The sequence below is a fragment of the Arabidopsis thaliana genome, chromosome 4, assembly GCF_000001735.4.
Source record: "Arabidopsis thaliana chromosome 4, partial sequence".
NCBI classification, from domain to species: domain Eukaryota; kingdom Viridiplantae; phylum Streptophyta; class Magnoliopsida; order Brassicales; family Brassicaceae; genus Arabidopsis; species Arabidopsis thaliana.
The window spans coordinates 5,645,480-5,665,450 of NC_003075.7; the positions used below are offsets into that span (position 1 = coordinate 5,645,480).

At 34.8% G+C, this 19,971-nt stretch overlaps 3 protein-coding genes, 2 long non-coding RNA genes and 3 pseudogenes across 10 annotated transcripts; 6 read left to right on the plus strand and 2 right to left on the minus strand.

The window, feature by feature from the left end:
* Nucleotides 1-915: 915 nt before the first annotated feature.
* Nucleotides 916-3,389, minus strand: ARGAH2 (Arginase/deacetylase superfamily protein). Of its 2 annotated transcripts, NM_116956.4 has the most exons (6): nt 3,056-3,389; nt 2,794-2,953; nt 2,472-2,605; nt 2,148-2,357; nt 1,956-2,066; nt 916-1,435 (listed from the first exon to the last, which is right to left on the minus strand). In NM_116956.4, exons 1-6 carry the CDS (start codon nt 3,212-3,214, stop codon nt 1,175-1,177), a joined length of 1,035 nt encoding a protein of 344 aa, NP_192626.1. In that variant the 5' UTR covers nt 3,215-3,389; the 3' UTR covers nt 916-1,174. The 2 variants fall into 2 exon arrangements, with proteins under 2 accessions (NP_192626.1, NP_001031599.1); NM_001036522.3 differs by having other exon boundaries at nt 1,414-2,066; nt 3,056-3,248.
* Nucleotides 3,390-5,317: 1,928 nt separating this feature from the next.
* On the plus strand, nt 5,318-5,569 carry AT4G05615. Its single transcript, NR_141882.1, has one exon. It is a non-coding gene; the product is annotated as an other RNA (long non-coding RNA).
* Nucleotides 5,570-5,642: 73 nt separating this feature from the next.
* Nucleotides 5,643-6,143, plus strand: AT4G08871 (annotated as a pseudogene; the record flags this gene model as incomplete). The annotated part of the gene is made up of 1 exon: nt 5,643-6,143.
* Nucleotides 6,144-9,793: 3,650 nt separating this feature from the next.
* Nucleotides 9,794-10,484, plus strand: AT4G08872 (annotated as a pseudogene; the record flags this gene model as incomplete). The annotated part of the gene is made up of 1 exon: nt 9,794-10,484.
* Nucleotides 10,485-11,748: 1,264 nt separating this feature from the next.
* On the minus strand, nt 11,749-14,095 carry AT4G08869 (Putative membrane lipoprotein; the record flags this gene model as incomplete). 2 transcript variants are annotated; one of them, NM_001340604.1, is made up of 3 exons in its annotated part: nt 13,766-14,095; nt 13,606-13,690; nt 11,797-12,029 (listed from the first exon to the last, which is right to left on the minus strand). In NM_001340604.1, exon 3 carries the CDS (start codon nt 12,004-12,006, stop codon nt 11,797-11,799), a length of 210 nt encoding a protein of 69 aa, NP_001329709.1. In that variant the 5' UTR covers nt 12,007-12,029; nt 13,606-13,690; nt 13,766-14,095. The 2 variants fall into 2 exon arrangements, with proteins under 2 accessions (NP_001031600.1, NP_001329709.1); NM_001036523.2 differs by lacking the exons at nt 13,606-13,690; nt 13,766-14,095 and adding an exon at nt 12,138-12,222 and having other exon boundaries at nt 11,749-12,029.
* AT4G05625 lies at nt 13,762-14,221 on the plus strand. The gene has a single exon (NR_141883.1). It is a non-coding gene; the product is annotated as an other RNA (long non-coding RNA).
* Nucleotides 14,222-14,313: 92 nt separating this feature from the next.
* Nucleotides 14,314-15,424, plus strand: AT4G08867 (uncharacterized protein). Its single transcript, NM_001036524.3, has one exon. The coding sequence runs from the start codon at nt 14,747-14,749 to the stop codon at nt 15,164-15,166; it is 420 nt and encodes a 139-aa protein (NP_001031601.1). The 5' UTR covers nt 14,314-14,746; the 3' UTR covers nt 15,167-15,424.
* Nucleotides 15,425-17,920: 2,496 nt separating this feature from the next.
* AT4G08873 lies at nt 17,921-18,640 on the plus strand (annotated as a pseudogene; the record flags this gene model as incomplete). The annotated part of the gene is made up of 1 exon: nt 17,921-18,640.
* Between the last annotated feature and the right edge of the window lie 1,331 nt (nt 18,641-19,971).

Genomic DNA, 19,971 nt, shown 5'->3' on the forward strand with positions numbered 1-19,971 from the left:
TTATTATTATCAACTTATTTATTTTTATTTTTTAACATCTTGTACCATGAACCTGAAAAAATAAATTAATGAATTTTCTAAAACATGGATGCATATATGTCGCAAACTTTTATACCATCATAGATCTAACATTTCAAATTTCTTAGTTATCCAAATAAACTCATTTTTTCTGGTGAAAAAAGAAATATATTATTCCCTCCGTTTCAAATTAGTTGTCACTTTAGAGTTAAATTTTGATTTAAATCAGTTGTTGTATTATGTTTTAATGCAGATTTTTGACAAATTTTCCAATGTTATTTTTATTTTTGTAGTTTATTAATTAATTGATGATAATACAAAAAAATACACTTATTAGAGTAAAATAGAAAAACATATATTTTTTAAATATACGTAAAATTTTCTTTAAACGACAATTAATTTAAAACGGATTGGAGTACACTTCAGGGAAGAGCGATCTACCACAAAAAAGGTTGACTTTTAAAGTCTTGAATAAATAATAGTGTTTCCAAACTAATTGGCCCACTCAACGCTATGATGTGGATCTCTCTTGTTTTGAATGTTGTTTGTTTAGTCTTTTTTTGTTTTTACCTTTCTTAATCATATTAACTTTATGTTAATTTCATAACTTTATGTTTAGTCTTTTTTCTTTTCTTTTCTTAATCATAACTTTTTGTAGTATATGAGTAGTTATTAACATACCATTCGCTATAAATTCTATAGGTCTATTTCACTATAATTATATGTGAGAAAATTAGAAAGTCCACAAGAATGAAAAGGAGAAGTCAATGAAACAAAGAAAAAACCAAAAGAGAAATCAGTGACATAGACTTGGTGCGACGACCGACGAATAAACGTTATCTTCGGGTTTGGGTTATAAGACTACCAAGTAGCAACTGTATTACAATAGTTGTCTTCTGGTCAAAATGTAGTTAGAACCAGTCATATTGGGTTGTGGCATTAAAATGGGCTAAATTTATTTTTACATATATTGCAATATGATAAATTACTTTTACAACTTATTACAATGCATCTTATCATAATTTAACAAATTATACATTGATATTTTGGCCTAAAAACCCAATTGATATTAAGCTTATTCGATACCATGTCTATGAGACCACACTTATTGCATATTACAAGCTTCAACGATTAAACTCCAAAGTACCATTTAAATTCATTTTGACATTTTTGCGGCTAGCTCTCTAACAAACTTAGCCGCGACCATTGCCGTCATGTCATCAGCGGTATCACGCTGTGGATTGTACTCAACAACATCAGCCCCCACCAAATCTCCCTGAAGGTTGTGTAATATGTTAAGGACGTCTCGGAAAGAAAGACCTCCTGGTTCGAAGTGGGACACTCCGTGCGCGAATCCCGGATCGAGACAGTCAACATCGATCGAGATATACACGCCCTTCACTCCTTCCCCTAGTTTCTGTACAAACCACATTCAATATATGACTTAAAATGTACCAAATGCACAAAACATCTATAGGGAGTGACAAAGTGTCTTATAAACCCCGAACCAAATTCCTTAAATTGAAACAGAAACGAACTTTGGGATTATTGTTGATTTTGCCATTTTTCATAGAAATCTTTTGAAATTGCCATTTTTACTAAAAGTTTAGGAATATGCCATTTTATAAGACTTAGAAATGTACGTTATTTGGAATTTTTTTGGTAAAAATACGTAGTTTATACAAAATACTAAACCCTAAGAACAACCACACCTGACTAAATCCAAACATAACGAATAAAACGCATGTTAAATCATATTTCCGTAATCTAAAAATGGCAAAATCCACAAACTATTCAAAAAGGACAAAATCCACAAATATCATCCCAACAAATGGCAAATCCATAATTGATTCCCCGAACTTTTCTTTCAAACCGAACTCTAATTTACAACCACAACAACTTTATGTCTTATCTACAACTTAGAAATTGATACATACCAAGTTTTCCAACATTTGGCGATCTTTTGAGAAGGTTCGCATCTCATACTGTTCTACTCCAAACCTCTTGCCTTGTTCCCGTCCTTCTTTGTTTATGGATCTGATCCCAACCTAAAATACAGTTTTGTTTCTCTTTAAGAGACTATCTTTCCCAGAGATTGTGATGTATATACAACAAAAAAGCGAACCAACCTGTAAAAGCCGCCGCGCATAGCCACCTTCCATGATACGAGCAAAAGAAGATGCATGAGAGTAATAATTGCCTTCAAAACGGTCATATATATCGGGATGTGCATCAAGATGAAGAATATCCACGGGTCCTCCAAGTTTCTCCGAAACAGCTCTCACAACAGGATAAGATATGGAATGGTCTCCACCTATGACCAGCGGGCGCAATGGTTCCTGACACAGCAAATAAGACCTCACTTACTTCATTGGCCTTAAACAAGACCTCACTTATCGGAAACTTTTTAGATAAGGTGGAGTAGGACTAGGTCTAATGGTCAAAGAGCTTACCTCTTCCATCACCAGCTTCACAGATTCACTTACTACTTTCATAAGTCTATCATCATCAACCCCCATTTCTCTAATCTCTTGTACCGGAATATCACCAACATCACTTAGAACACGTGGATCTTTTAGCTCCTTCCCTAAAATTTATCCAACAAATTAAAATAAAAAATGTACCACACATAAACTTGTAGTAATGGATGATTCAAGACTCTATAAACAGAATCTTATTGAGTAATAATAAGTAAAAAAACAAATATTATCAGCTAGATTGTTGCTATACAAAACATGAAACTGTCCAACATTCTAAATACAAGTTTTGTTATACCTTCTTCAGTGGTGGAGTTTGTACTACCACACCAAATAGCTTCCCTTACATGAGGAGGAGCCAAGGCTGGGCCTTCAAGAAAAGAAGAGTTGTGACCAAGTGGTACTCCAAGAAGAGCTGTTGTAGCTTTTGCTCCTCCTATGAGTCGCACTAACTCTCCCTAAAACAATACATACAAATACAATAATCTATTTATTTCATATTACAGAAAGAAAAGAAAACTTTAATTAGATGATAAGCCTTAATAAAACAATGTATATACTTTGAGTTTTGCCCTTTCACGGATGAGAGTTAACGAAGCATCAATGACACGGTTCTGCCCTGTCTCGACCAAAGAAGTTGGCAAGGACCGCAAGGTCGTGAACGGCGCAGCAATGAGTCTCTGGAAATAGGGAACTCCTCTCTGCCCAATCTTCCACATATCTGATTTGTAGTAAGTCAGTGAGGTATAAGTTATTCATTTTTGATTGTATGTTCTTATATACTAAAAGAAAATGATAAGACTTTGATATCTTAGTGAAGTTTAGAAGCTGGTATCAGTTAAATTTGTAACACTTGTTTAAAACATGTTTAAAATCTTTACCCTACATATTTATTATAAGCTTTATACGAATAATATATATATATATATATATATGGTATTTGTGTATTCAAAATTTTTATAGTCGTAATAATTTTTCAATGAATAATAAAAGAATTAAGATTGCTAGTTAGATATATATTTAATTTACTAATGTAATGTATTGTAACTTCGCCACTTCGGGCAACTACGTGTGGCCGGAAATGAAAACTTGTAGATCTTGTGCTTATGGATGGATATATGTATTCAGCCCTATATAGGGTTGATTGCTAATAATACATGAGAAACTTGTTTCAACAAAAAAAAAAAAAAAAGAGATTGTAAAATTTGTAATTAAGTAGGACCTTTCTTTTCGTCGGTGGTTGAAACAAATAACATGATAGCATTGGAAAATATGGTTACATTTTTTTAAATTATGGTTACATCTTTTTTTATTTAGAAGTTGCACAATTTTTATTTTGTCATTTTGCTCTTTGTTTTTGCCATTATGTGACATAAGAAGAGAAACAATAGTGAATACATTTGTTTTTACTTTTACTATTTCAATATTATAACAATTGTTATTTAAATATATTAATATTTCATATTATGAATTAAAAAATGGTTTATTACTCCATACATTTATTTATTTTTTACTAAATTAATTTCATTTTTTATTAATTTATTATAATGTAAATTATTCAACCGCTACAATGCTACCATTCAAGCTAAATATTTAACCGGTCTTTTTTATGATAGCACCTTTTTCATCCTACTATTTTTAACCGCTTTTTTTACAACTGCTATAAAAATTTTAACCGTCTCGTTTAAACGTGGTTATCGTTACTTACACCCATTGTTTAAGATATCTACACATATTTAAAAGTCCATAGGTTGCGTAAATTGTTTTTTTTTCATTATAAATCATATAATTTTTTAAAATTAATATTTTCAACCACTAACAAAACACTCTTCAAAATAAGAATAATTAAAAAGTAAGAAATAATAAATTTTTGTATAGGATAGTGAGAATTAATTTAAAATAAAAATGTTTTTCCTATAACAACTTTTAAAGTAAAACAGAAGAAGTATATATTTTTTTTATGTGGAAAATATAGAGTAATGGGTCGATGGAATGCTAGGGTAATAACAACAAAAACGTGCGCGCACTTCTCTAGATAATACCAAACCAATAACGTAACACTCTTTGCTTCTTTTAGATTAGAGGCTCAAAATTATTATTTTTAGGTTGAGGCTTTCAGAAATATGCATTGAAACCTCTCTCCACAAGAAATCTAGGACCACAACACTTATTATTGAAAGAACAAATCTGAGCTATACATTGCATGGTTGAAAATTGACGGACAATAGTTTTTGCAATAAGATGATATCTACACCTACATATTAGTTGTTGTTGCTGTTTTTTTTCTTTCTCATATATCTTATTTGCTGATCCGGTCGGCTTCGATAGGAAGAATGCCCCGATGTTTTACAGAGTGAATTTCTCCCGATCCATGTAGAATTGGGCCACCACATTGCATGATCCGAGTTTGAAATGCTTTCAAATTAATGTCAGGGGGTAGTTAGGCCACCTACATTTCTGACTACTAGATAAACATTTGGGCGAACATCCAAGTAACAGACGTCCCATATTTGTTTTCAGGAAAAATCGAATTTGGATCTGGCAGTTTCACCTTTCACTAAAGATTTTTCTATCACTAGACCACAAAAACTTGGGCATATTAGTTGTATTATTGCAGTTCTCGTTTAATTAAGATTTGTATTATTTTCTGTCTTTGATTCATATTATTCATAGTCGGATGTGAGTTGCAGAATGTGGTTTGAGAATTTGAATCATGCGATAATTTTTGAAGTTTAGAATATTATGATTGTTGCTATACAAAACATGAAATTGTCCAACATTCTAAATACAAGTTTGTTATACCTTCTTCAAAGGTGGAGTTTGTGCTACCACACCAAATAGCTTCCCTTACATGAGGAGGAGCCAAGGTTGGGCCTTCAAGAAAAGAAGAGTTGTGACTTAGTGGTACTCCAAGAAGAGCTGTTGTAGCTTTTGCATAGGTGTCAGCACTAACTCTCCTTAAAACAATATATTCTATAATCTATTTATTTCCTATAACAGAAAGAAAAGAAAACATTAATTAAATGATAAGCCTTAATAAGACAATATATACTTTGAGTTTTGCCCTTTCACAGATGACAATGAACGAAGCATCAATGACACGGTTCTGCCCTGTCCCGACCAAAGAAGTTGGCATGGATATAACAGGAGATGATAATAACTTAAATGAACATTGTATGGATTTATGGTAATAACTAATTATAAAATATTTGCCATCAAATAATATATTTGCTCAAGTACTGAAGTTGGTTTCAAGTCTTGGGTTACCATAAAAAATGATTGATGTATGCCATGACTATTGCATGATTTTTTGGGGATATAATGAAAATCTGAATGAATGTCTATTTTGTGACAAGCCAAGATATCAACATATTGGGGAAGAACATGAGTACCATATAAGAGGATGTTGTACTTGCCACTATCTAATAGATTGAGATGCTTATACCAATCAGAAAGAACTGCGGCAAAGATGAAATATCATGGACAACATACAACTATAAATGGAAAAATAACGCGCACACATCCGATGCAAAAGACGTAGTTGCTGATGTTTTATCCCAGAGGTACACCCTACTCGCTACTCTTAATGTTAAGCTTATGGGATTTAAACAAATAAAAATCATTTATGAAACTTACCATGAGTTTTAAGAGATTTGTAAAGCTTGGGAGAAGTTTGCTTCTGGTCATTATTTTAGATAAGACGGGTTTCTCTTATATGAGAACCGTTTGTGTGTTCCTAACTGCTCTTTACGAGATTTATTTGTTAGGAAAGCTCACAAAGGTGGACTTATGGGACATTTTGGCATTACTAAGACTATGGAAGTCATGTAAGACGAATTCAGTTCCAGATCAAGTCGAGAATGTCGATCGACACACTCTTGGTGTCGATCAACACCAGTTGCGGACCATCAAAAATCTAAGACGGTTAAGAGTTTGAAGAATTGGAAGTTTACCCCAGAAGATTTTTTAATTGATATTATTAGTCCTTGCACGTTTTAAGAATATATATATATATATATATATATATATATATATATATATATATATATATATATATAGATTTTAGGTCATTGTTTAGACCTATCAAGTTTTCTATCTCCAAAACTTTGTTCTAAGCAATTCATATATTGAAAATCCATGTTTTCAAAGTTTCATTAGAGATTTCAATACCTTACAGTGAAGAGATTTTTTCTAAACTATTTTCTTCTTTTGATATTGTTTATGCTTTCTTATTCAAACATGTTATCTGTTTCTATGATCATGTCCGAGTAGTTTGCTTGTTAGGGTTAGGGTTTCTCACTAGGGTTATAGATGACTTACTAGATTGTCCATCTGTTAGGATATCTGTAGGATTCTTCATCTTTGGTTGTTTTTAATGGTAGTTCTAGAGTAGCTAACTAGAACTTGATCTCAGGTAGTATGTAAATTCCGGATGGCTGTCTATTACTAAAACTACTATTTGATGAGCCGAGTTTGTAGATGTGTAATAAGAATCAGTCTATCTACTTATGTGAACTTATCAAACTCGATTAGCATGCATGTTTAGAATTAAGGATTTGCGGACCAACATTCATAATCTTTAGTATTAGACATAGTGAGTAATGCATGCTAACACCGGTTACTCTATAATAGTGATTTAAGTTCAAGAACGTTTCGATAACATCCTAGTCATAATTCGATCTACTAATCATCTGTTTTCTGAGAATACCATAAGCTTAACGTTTTTTTTATCTCGATACTTATACATATTGTGTGAACAAAAGAGATTTGTGAATTCGATCCCTAATTGTTGCAATTGACCTCTTAATTTGAGAGAGTAGTCTAGGGTAATTTGATCCCATATAAAATTGGGTGCCGTTACAAAGTTCTTAGGAATCACCATTAGGTTTAGTTTAGAGATTTTGTCTAAACTTTTATTTTTCTTTTGATACTTACACGTTTCTTGTTTTTCTTTTCTTCTGTGTTTCAGTTGTATGCCTAGACTCATAAGAAGCTCAAAAGAAAAGGACCTGATCAATCTGTCTACTGATTTGGGCAAACTAGAACTCACTGGTATGTTTTTATATACAAGCGCTTAATGGAAAGTAACCCACTAGTATGTTTTCATTTTTCTTTTCTTTCACATAAGTTTTTCATTTTATTTTTCTCCTCACTTCAATTTTGAATGCCACTGGGGACAGTGACGTTTGAGTCTAGGGGAGGCGCTTACTAACTATGCTTTTATTTTTGAGTCTTAGTATTTTTCGTTGTTCTTATCTTTGAGTCATTTTTCTTTTCTAAAGAAAAAAACGTTATTATTGAGTCTAGTTAGTTAGAAATTATGATCTGTATTTTTTTAGATTATTGCCTGGTTGATTAATGTTGGAGGTTCGGCTAAATACGACTAATGGAAAATCCAGAAGGTAAACCAACTGACTAGAGGATATCCACTTTTCCAACATAATCCATTTAAGCTGGAGCTAATCTCACTGCTCTTTCTTTTACCTCATCAAAAAGGATAGTATTTACAGAACTTGACTCCTTCTTTATACCTGATGATGAGACCAATGTGAAAAAGAATAGTATTCCTCTCTAAAAGAAAAGAGAAAAAGAGCAATTGAAATGATTTCCTGTAGTGTAAAGGGTTACAGATATTTTCTTTGATCATATTATCTTAAATTCTAAGGAATGATCAATTGCAAAATGTTAAAAATATACGGAGGATATTTATCCGATGAAGCGAGTTGTCTAATATCCAAAAAAATAAGTCTGGGGGAGAGAAAGGATACAAAAGAATGATAGAAGGGTTGATTTATCATGGTATAATGCAAGAATGAGTCTAGAAAGTTCTTGAATATTAGCTTGCTTGATAAGACCCAGCGATGAAAGCCTGTTGGATATAGTTGTGGAACTTAGGTATGAAATTTGGAATGTTGTGTAAGCCTAGGGATAATTATGTGGTGGGTAGGATTTGATTAGACTTGTTAGACATATGAATTTGGTTTGAATAATCAAGAGAATAGGCTAGAGAATGTTGGAAGTTCCTGTGTTTTCAAACCTCTTCCACGGGTTCGTTTTTGTGTTTTGCTTGAGGGCAAGCAAAAGCTAAAGTCTGGGGTAGTTGATATACCTCTATTTCTACTAATTTTAGCTATGATTTAGATATAGATTTTAGAATCTTTTTGTTATTTCTAGATTCTTTAAGAGTCTTTTAAAGTATTTAATGATTGAGACAATAATGGAGATAAAAAGGTTTTTGGAACAAAAGCTGAAGGACGAATTGAGTTCCAGATCAAGTCGAGAGTATCGATCGACACACTTTTAGTATCGATCGACACCAGTTGCGGTCCAGCAAAATTCTAAGAAGGTTTAGAGTTTCAAGAATTGGAAGTTTGCCCGAAAAGATTTCCTTATTGATATTATTAGTCCCTGCACATTTTTAAAATAGATATATATATATTAGGTCATTGTTTAGACCTATCAAGTTTTCTATCTCCAAAACTTTGTTTTAAGCAATTCATATATTAGAAATCTCTGTTTTCACAGTTTCATCAGAGATTTCAATACCTTGCAGTGAAGAGATATTTTCTAAACTCTTTTCTTCTTTTGATATTTTTTATGATTTTTTATTCAAACATATTATTTGTTTCTATGATCATGTTTGAGTAGTCTGCTTGTTAGGTTTACGGTTTCTCATTAGGGTTATAGATGATTTAGTAGATCACCCACTTGTTAGGATATCGATAGGATTCTTCATCTTTGGTTGTTCTTAATGCTAGTTCTAGGGTAGCTAACTAGAATTTGATCTCAGGTAGTAGGTAAATTCTGGAAGGTTGTCTATTACTAGAACTACTATTTGATGAGCGAGGTTTTTAGATGTGTCATAATAATTGGTCTATCTAATTAGGTGAACTTATCAAACTCGATTAGCATGCATATTTAAAATTAGGGATTTGTGGACCGACGTTTGGAATCTTTAGTATTAGACATAGTGAGTAATGCAGGCTAACCTCGGTTACTCAATAATAGTGATTTAGTTCAAAAACGGTTCGATAACATCCTAGTCATAATTAGATCTACTAATCATATGTTTATTGAGAATACCCTAAGCCTAACGTTTTTATCTTCTGAATTTACATCCATCTAATATGCTATTTGCTTGTTTTTGTTTCTTTTTATATTTCTTGTTACTTGTTTTGCTTAATCTCGATACTTATACCTATTGTGTGAACAAAAGAGCTTTTTTAATTCGATCCCTAAGTGCTGCAACTGGCCTCTTAATTTGATAGAGTAGTCTAGGGTAATTTGATCCAATATCAGGAACTAGGCCATTGTTCTCTACTACATCTCATCCGCAAACCGATGGTCAAACTGAAGTGGTTAATAGAACCTTAGGTACTCTCTTGCGTGTGTTGATTAAAAAGAACCTTAAAACTTGTAAAGAATGCTTACCACATATTGAATTTGCATATGATAATGTCGTGCATTCTGTTTCTAGGTATTCTCCTTTTAAAATTTTGTATGAGTTTTAACCCCATCTCACCTTTGGATCCAATCCCTTTGCCTTTGAGTGAAAGAGTTAGTATTGATGGTAAAAAGAATGCCGAGCTAGTGCAACAGATCCATGAGAATACGAGGAGAAACATAGAAGAAAAGACCAAACGCTATGCTAAGCAAGCTGATAAAGAAAGACGGTGGAAGATTTTTGAAGTTGGAGATCAAGTTTGGATTCACTTAAGAAAGGAGAGGTTTGCATCTCAAAGGAAGTCCAAAATCATGCCAAGAATAGACGATCCATTCATGGTAATCAAACGAATCAACGATAATGCCTACAAACTCGATTTACAAGGTAAATATAATGTGAGTTTTAGCTTCAATGTTTCTGATTTGATACCTTTTATTGCAAATGAAACAGATTTGAGGTCAAATCACTTTCAAGAGGGAGGGAATGATATGATCATGGACAACACTAAGGATATGGAGCATGAACTGGGCTTGAACGTGAGCTTGTAGCTGAGGAAGGAGCTAAGCTTGTAGCTAAGAAGGAGCTTGTAGTTGAGGAGAAGCTTGTAGCGGAGGATGTTATTGTCACACCTACTTGTCCAATGACTTTATCTAGAGTTAAGTTATTCAATCAAGCCATTGGAGGGATGCGCAACCACATTTGGGACCGACCAAATGACTTGAGCTAAGTCATTACCTCTTTGGTTTTGATCCAAGCTCAAGGACCTCATCAAGATGGATAAATAATTCATGAATGCTCTTTTTCCCTGTTTTTGGTTTTGTTCCAATGGGGTTTCCAAATGAATTTTTTTTGTGAGGATTATGTTTTCACTTTATATAATCCATTTTGGTGATTCAAGACCCAAACCCACCTAAATAAGAAGGCATTTTTGTCACTTTTGCAGTTGAGTTTTTTTTTTAAAATTTAAACTCTAATTTAAACTCTATTTTAATTTTTGTTTTGTTTCTAAGCAACGTTAGAGCATGTTCCAAGACTTGCCTCTTTATCTTCTCTTTTCCTTTTCTTTATATTCTTCTTGTAAACTCTTTTGAGAGCTTATCTTTTTTTTTTATATCCAAAAGAAAGATCATTTTGTTTGTGTATATATCCATCAAAACCCTTAGTCTCTTTTGGTACGTGTATCCAAAGGATCTAAGTTTATGTATCGTGAAGCTCTTCTGCAAGCTTCTATGATATCCATCAATCCAATCCAATATATCCATCATCACAGCTTCACAGCCTAATCTATCATTTGCTCAATTTAAGAGTGTCGAGTCCTTGGGACAATTGTATGACGACCTATCCGACTTGGCTTTAAGGAAAATTCGACAAATAAAACTTGGTAGAGTTAGTGTAAAAGGCAGCAAAAGGGATAATTGATTTTGTATGAGACGAAAGAATAAAGAAACAACCGGAATGATGATTTTTAATGAGATAAAAGAAAAAAGAAACAAATTAAATCTAAATTTTTTTTATATGAATAACTTCATCAAACTAAACGGTCTAAATTCGAGTTTTAGTTTTTAGTTAAACAAAAATCTGAATTTTCTTTATACTTCTAGGAAATTATTTTGTCTACATCAGTTTCGTCAATTTGGTTTCATATTTCTTCTAAAGCCTAGCAAAAACTCTAAAAGAAAATTCAAATTTCGATCACCTATGCTAAGTAAATAATTTTAATTTATTCTACCTGCACAAATACCATGTCATATGAATTACTTTCACTCTATTATCTATGTTTATCACAATAAACCAAAATAATAGAAGAACATTAAATAATAAATTTTTATTATAATTTTTACAAGAAATTACAATGCCTTATTTGATACCACTCTTAGTGCAACGACAAACAAATTTTTTACACCTAGCAAGATTTTTACCCCTTCTAAAACAAGCTTTTCCGCAGTCATAACAAAAACTCATTACGCCTTGAAGAAAAGAGTGCCCGAGATGTATATCCACTAGATATTGATCAATTGAAGGACTCACTGCTGGACTATCAAGATATGTTGTCTCTTTTGAATTCATTGTTTTGGTAATTATCGATGTACCTATAAAATTTCCAAAACATATTGAAAATTATTATATTAACATTTAAGAAATGAATATATATATATATATATACACATAAGATCTTAATTAAATAAATTTAGACTTACATGAGGAAGAAATGACTAGAAGAGTTAAAAACAAAATAATTGTCTTCATTCTTAATGTAAGATTTAATAATATTGGAAAAATAATATTTTAAATATCTTTTAAGTTTTGTTTTTTTCTTCTAATGAAGTTATTAAAAACTAGACAATGTGATATTTATATGTTCTTATTAAAAATATGTTACGAAAAAGTAATTGTTCTAGTAAACGTTTTATTTTTTTATTAATGAAAGATAAGGAAACACTTATGTTTGGAAGAGTGGTTTCATTTCTAAAGTTTTTTATTTTCTTTACAACATTTACTACTTATAACAGTACATTCGAGAATAATTCGCACGTAAATGTCCTAAAATTTGGTTTATCAGACTTTTTTTAAAAGAAGATTCTTATTAAATTTACTAGGACTAGAACTTTATATAAGATCTAAAAACAATATTAAAATTTGATTAGTTTTGGTGATATTACATGTACCGTTAAGTATATTAAAAAAATTTTACTGCCTTTTTGCAATAATATTTTTTTATGTTGGTTATTTTTAAAAAGACCCATTTTCTTGAACAAAATGACCAAATTATCCATCATCTAATGACAACATGTAATTAGAAATTGAATTTTTTTTGCCAAAATTTACTTTTCCCACAAAAAAAAAGAATTCACGCCAAAATTATTTTTTCCTTGCCAGAAAAAAAAGTTTCTCGCAACAATTTTTTTCTTCCGCCAAAACAATTCACGCCCAAATTTGCATTTAAAAATTTTTGTAAATTTTTTTAGAACTGTTTTAATACCTTTGTAAATCTTTTAAAAAACTTTACAAAATTACTCAGATTAGTAAGTTAGTCCAGGGTCTCTAAGGTTTTACTCTTACTGCTATTGATTCCCAAACTATACCTAAACAAGCAACAAGCAAAACTCGAAACAACAATAAATGCACTAAAAGACTTAAACGAACAAACTTCTATTCCATCCTAGTTTTTAGGCCTCTACGAATTCAGATCATCCCTCAAGGCATTGCCACACACTCCTAAACACGAAATTCTAAAAGAGATCGCATCCCTCAATACTACATCGTCATGTTGCGCCCGGTCAATTGCAAAGTAGCCCCGAGCCTTTGTAAGCTATAATGCTACGGAGTTTCACGCAAAGAACAGCAGACGGATCGGAAGACATGATTCGACTAATGCTAATTAGCTATCCACTCCTAACCAAGAACAAATAAACAACAAAAAGTTCCCAAGTAATCGGACAGCACCACAGTTATGTTACCGTAAATCGGACAAGATAACTGTTATCTTTGTCGGAATTTGGGCAGCATAACGTTTATACCATATTTGAACATAATGCAATCATAATATAAAACAATGAATCACTCAATAATTATCGCCAAGTATGATCTACTAACCTCCTAAGTTTCATAATTATTTAAAATAAATAAACACATTAACATGTGCTACAACACATGTCCGGAACTTACGAAACTTATAGGTGCTCCGCGCATCCTTGGGAAACAGCTATTCCTACCCCTTGAATCCATTGGTATTTTTCTCCTATTTGGTTATCTAACATACCATAATCATACTTGATTAGGGACTAATCGGCGATTGCTAAAAATAAACTACGATCGGAAAACTTACCGACTTCCAAATCAGAACTTTTCTCAGGATTCCTTAGCGAAACTAACTTAGAGCGTTTCTAGGGTGAGGAATTTCTAATGGGAGTCGAAGGTTTATATAGAGAGCTAAGGCAGTTTACTAAGCTACTTCGCCGTTAGGTCCTCCACTAATCATGTCTCTTCCGACAACATGTATCACTGAGTCACGATTGTCAACACCAAGCAGCGTCCGTTGATTAACAACCAGACTGGGAGCATCGTGAAGTTGACACCCTGACATGAGTCATTGCCCTTGTCGACATTACCCGCATGCGAGACATGGTCGTTTCTCTCCCACATATTGTCGTAGCAACTTATGTACCTGCTCGCTGTCGTTAAGCAGGTCGACGAGGTGTCCGATTGTCGGCCGCACAATAACCGCACACGCCGGCATGGGTCGAGCATATGTCCACCGCGGTCGGGCACACGCCATCGTGGGTCGAGCAGATGTCCGCCGCAATCGAGCATACGCTAGTACGGGTCGCTCACACATCGCTCACAGACCGTTCATGGTAAGGTCTTTGATTACTTTCTTGTCCCAATTCTAAAATCCGTTCGTGAATCATTTCCAATTGCATCACAAAGGATGGCGAGTTTGAATGGTCTTAAGGATGAGACGACTGTGGGGGATATGGGGGTGATAGGATCGTTTGTGAGTTATTTTAAGAAGGAGGTGGAGCTTATTGAGGCGCCTATCCCCAATCTCAACATGGATGATTATGTGATGATTGAGTTAGAGCTTGCACATGATGAAACTCGGTGGAAAGATTACGTTGTTTACGTTTACATTTGTGATATTTTGTTTACGTTTATATACGTTTTATACGTTTTGTTTAGTTAGAGATTACCTTGTTCTCCAATCTCTATTTGTCTGGACTCGACTCTTCTTGGCGTTGGGACGGAGTTTTATCTTGTTCTATTATCAAATGACGATGGAGATCAGATTGTTCTGAGTACATCCGTGATGTCCCCCATTGTTCCATCCTTCACATATCCGAACTTGCCTGATTCGCCACTCACCTCACTATGGAGAGATTATGATTGTATGCGACGAGGGGATGCTATAGAGACGGAGATGGGAGTGCTTGCGACTCTTGCACTCGTACTTTGGGAACCATATTGTAACACATGTGGGGAACTGGGACACTGTCCAAGGATGTGTCGTTTTTATCGCCCATATGGAGATCTGGTGATTTGGTTCCGTTTGTGTGACGGGACTGGAAACTATGCTAGTGTGTGTCTGATAGTCATAGCAGGACCACCTGAGGGCTCGTCTCGTATGTTTCCTTCCACTTTGACTGATGCATCCACCTCGGAATCTATGGAGGATTACTGGACTAGTTCTAGGTGTCCTTGTATTATGTGTAGGAATATTTACAGTTAAGTTCACCATAACAAGTCCAAAGCGAAGGTATGTAGGGTACTAACCCTCTTATTGTAGTATAGTGGCTTAGAAGTCTAGTGTGGACCAATAAAGCCCTTCGCCTAGTTATATAACTTTTAAGATGGTTTGTACTTGTATAATTTTTAGGATGGGTATACTTGTATAATTAGAAAATGCAATATGTATAACATAACAATTTAGGAATGTAATGTATAACTTAAAAGATTGTAACTTAAATGATGTATGAACTTGATGTCTAATATTATGATGTAATTTTCTATGTTTATATTTTCTGATATTTTGTTTACGTTTATATATGTTTTATTGTGTGTGTGTGTGAAACGCAAACAAAGGAATCGGCGTAGAAAACCATTTAGATGTTAAGAGTTAGAAAAACCTATTCTAAGTACAAGCATAAGTTTCAAAAATCCAAAAAAAAAACTTAGAAGAATAGGTGGAACCTTTAGTACTTTTAGAATTGGAACTCATAAATCCCAAGGAAATTGAATCATTGAGTAGATGGTGTGTGCATTGCCCAAATTTTCTTGATAACGTAAAGTTTGTTTCTCAACGTTAACTCAAAGAACAATATTTAACAATTCCCAAGTAGGATAAGAGAAATAGACTAGATTTGGTGAAGTAGAAAGGAAGTGAGGTTGTATGAAGAAGTATAAAAAGGAGGTAGTACAAAGTCTTGCACAATGGAACATCTTAAATATATATATAGAAGAATCAAATGGGAGGAATGATGCTAAAATGAATCATGACAAGAAGAATGGCGAGGAATGACAAATAAAAGGAAATCGTCAACCTCTTTAAAGGACAAGAAGTTCAAAGAGGTTGCAAGAAAATAATGGAGAAGATTATAGAAGCTACCACATCAAAGCAAGGTGAACAATGGGTAGTCACTAAGTCATAAAAATTCGAGGAATGAAAATGTAACATTCCTCACCTAGACTAAGACTCGCTTTGGCGGAGTCCATCACCAAAAGTTGATCGAAGCTAAAGAATCAAAAGGGATCGAAAAGAGCTAAGTAAGAAGTTGTTTTGGAACAGTTTGGGGAAGCATTAGGAAGACTTAAGAAGAAGGAGTGTTGAGAAGATAAGAATTCTAAGTCGGAAACGCTTGGAAGTGTCGCCAAAAGGGTAAGGTGACACCACTCATCATGAATAGGCAAAGTAAGGGTTGTTATTGAGTAAAAATAGGATTTGGGTGAGAGAAATAGAAGTTGGGCAAAAAAAATTAAGTTTGGGTCGGTAGACTTTAGATTCGGGGCGAGAAACTAATCGAGAACCTTACCGTGAACAGTCAGTAAGCTATGCGTGAGCGACCCATACTGGCGTGTGCCCGACTGCGGTGGACATATACTCGACCCACGATGGCGGATGTCCCTACTACGGTAGACATATGCTCGACCCGTGGCAACATGTAAGGCTATTGTGCGGCGAACAATCGGACACCTCGTCTACCTGCTTAACGGTGGCAAGAAGGTGCATAAGCTGCTACAGCAAGATGTGATCAAGAAACAATGATATATCCATATTTTTACTGTTTTTAGCTTTGATTTTGGTATAGGTTTTAGAGTCCTTTTGTTATTTCTAGAGTCGTTTCTAGTCTTTTTCAGATCTTTACATGTTTGGGATGCATTTGGAGATTATGGAGCATGCTGGAGCAAAACACACAACTTAAGTTGCAGAAGCAGTTCGCAGACCAAAATCCGCATAGGTGTCGAACGACACCACCCTTGGTGTCGCGCGACACCAATACCTGACGGCAATTCGAAGACGCAACTTATTGATGTTTTGAAGATTTCCAAATTCGGCTCAGAACTTTATCCTATTTCTAAAGAAGGCCCATCACGTGTTTTAGGTCATATATATAGTTTTAAGGTCATTGTTTAAACCTAAGCTTGGAGAGGCTAATCTCCTTATCTCTTTTGTACTTGGAAGCAAAACCTTGGAGACTCCCTTTAGAGAAAATCTTTCTAAACCTTAATCTCTTCTTGTTTTATTCATTGATTTCTTATTCAATCATGTTGTTTGCTTCATTCATCATGCTTGAGTAGCTTTCTTGTTAGGTTTAGGGTATTTCATTAGGGATTTAGATGATTTAATAGATTGCCCCCTTGCTAGGTTATCTGTAGGATTCTTCATCTTGATTGTTCTTAATGTTAGTTCTAGAGTAGCTAACTAAAACTTGATATTAGATCATAGGTATGTCCACCATAGATACTTGTTGTTTGAACCATCATAGAGGAGCCTATGCATTTAAGAAAGAACAGGTAGGCTCATAGAAGGGCTCTGGTTTAGATACTAGCTGAACTAATCAAACTTGATAATAATGCATGCTTTAGTATAGGATTTCTCGGCTTCTCCGGTTATCTTAGCTCTAAGTATAGAGAGTTTTGCGGAACACCACCGGTTACTCTAAAATCATAGTTTGAGTTCGAGAACGGTTCGATAACAACTTAGCTATTTCTAGATCTACTATCATCTATCTCCTGAGAATACCCTAAGCATGACGCTTTTATTATTTTGTTTTCACAACTAACAATCTGCTATTGCTCACGTTTTGTTTCTCTTTATTTTCTTTACTGTTTCACTTAGCTTAATTCGATTAGCCATTAGTTTATTGTGTGATCCGAGAACTTTGTGAATTCGATCCCTAAGTGCTGCAACTGACTTCTTTATTTGAGAGAGTGGTCATAGGATTAATTTGACCTATATCAAATTTGGCGCCGTTGCCGAAGTTCTATGTGATTCACCATTAGACTAGGTGTAGAATTTTTAGACTAAGTTTTTATTTTTCTTTCTTTTGTTTCTCACGCGTTTACTTTCTTCTTTTTCCTGTGATAGGGGAATTACAAGATGGAACGCAGCAAACTGCCGGCAGATTTCGACAGTGTCGAACGACACCACCAGGGTGTCGATTGACACCATCTGCAGAATAAACCAGCTACCATAGGTGAATTCAACATAGCTGATCTTTTCTACTCCAATCGATCAGCGATCCAGCTACCTCCTTTTGCAAGAGAAGACTTTGCTATTATGATGAATCACCACTAGATCATCTAGAGGTCTTCGAAGACTTAGTGTCCTCAATCAAAGCACATGGTGTACCAGCTGATTATCTTCTTTGCAAACTCTTCCCACACTCTCTTGCGGGCAAAGGAAAATCATGGTTGCGATAACTAGAAGCAGGTTTATTGACCAATTGGACTGATACGAAGAACGCATTCATGATCCACTTCCTTGATGATTCAGTGACAGAATTACTGCAGGAGAAGATCTCTTCGGTTTCTCAAGCTCCAACCGAAGGTTTGAAGGCAGCTTGGATGAGATTCAAATCCTATCAGAGGGATTGCCCACAACATGGTTTCCAGGAAAGCTAGCTCATCAACATATTCTTCTGTGGAATTGATAAACATTATATGTGGTTTTTCCAGAAAACGTGTTTCACAAAACTGCGAATAACTCAACCAATTTTAATCCAAATCCACTTTTGTAAACTGGAGAATAACGATAAAAGACTTGGGAATAAACCTACCAAATTTCGTTACCTTTTACCATGATTTGATATGTCGAAACCGTTTTCTCCCAAACCCTAACGATTCTGGTTCTTCTCCTTCTCTCTCTTTTTCTCCTTTATAAAACGAAAAGTGGCTAACTAAAGCCCTAATTTCGAGTTTCGTTCTTTTATAGGCACACTCTAGGGTTTCCAATTAACCCAACCAATTAAACCGGATGATTTAAATACAAACCCTAACCGATTTTCCGGTTCACGGGCGTTACATCTGAGCCTTCTCCTACCTCAGCATCTGTCAATGCAGCCACACTACCCAGTGGAAAGCAACTAAACCCAATCCTTCATCGCAAACGTTCAGCTCAGACTTCATCTCGTCCAGTTGCAGAAAAAACCTTAGTCTCGATCGATACATCATGGTGTCGATCGACACCAATTGTTCTTGACGACTCTGTTTTGATTTTGTCGAGTGGAATCGATAATTTCACAGAGGAGGAGGCGCTTATTCCCGGTGGTGTCAAACGACACCCACCTCATGTCGATCGAGACCAACACCACACAGACAGGCCAGTGTTGACGTTTGACAGAGCATGATCGCTGCCAAACAGTAGTGTCGACCGACACTCAACTAGTGGCGATCGACACTAGACTCAGATTATCCCAATATACCTTGCATCTCCACCTGTTACTAGACAAGTCTTCACACCACAAGTTCCTTGTCTTCTGCCTCGACAGTCCAAGCAGGAGATTCCTGAGATGCATTGCATGGGTATCATGGATGAGACTCTACTTCAGTTGCCTCTGGTTGATATAGAGAAGTTGTCACCCCCGCTTTAGAGTGATATGCTACGAGATGATGCTCTAGAGAAGCAAGATGACAAGACAAAGATAATGGTTGTCTCACAAAAGGTAATCAGCAACAGCAAGCGTCCACATGAAGCCAGTTTCAGATTCGATGATGAGAATCAATCTGCAGAGATGGTGTCGCTCGACACCATCACCAGTGTCAATCGACACCCCAAACGGGCTGAACCAGAACTGTCTACTAAAGCTGCTTTGAAAGTTCAGATCACTGCTCCTATTGCAGGACCTGTTGTCACACCAACCAATGCACCTCTACCACTGCATCCTCCTCCTAAACGGTTAAGGTACTCATCCCCTCCTCCTAAATCTCCAGATATCATCAATAAGAGTTTAAAATTTCCAAAGACTGTATCACGGTTAAGCAAGCCACGAGTTTCTCGTCGAGCGCTTGTTTGTTCTTTTGATGATTGTGCAGGTA

Coding starts and splice junctions, on each gene's coding strand:
- ARGAH2 (NM_116956.4), bottom strand. CDS start 3,214: ATGTGGAAGATTGGGCAGAGAGGAGTTCCCTATTTCCAGAGACTCATT. Junction 2,606..2,793: donor AAACTCCACCACTGAAGAAG/GTATAACAAAAC, acceptor GATAAATTTTAG/GGAAGGAGCTAAAAGATCCA. Junction 2,067..2,147: donor ATGCGCGGCGGCTTTTACAG/GTTGGTTCGCTT, acceptor ACTGTATTTTAG/GTTGGGATCAGATCCATAAA.
- AT4G08867 (NM_001036524.3), top strand. CDS start 14,747: ATGTCCCCCATTGTTCCATCCTTCACATATCCGAACTTGCCTGATTCG.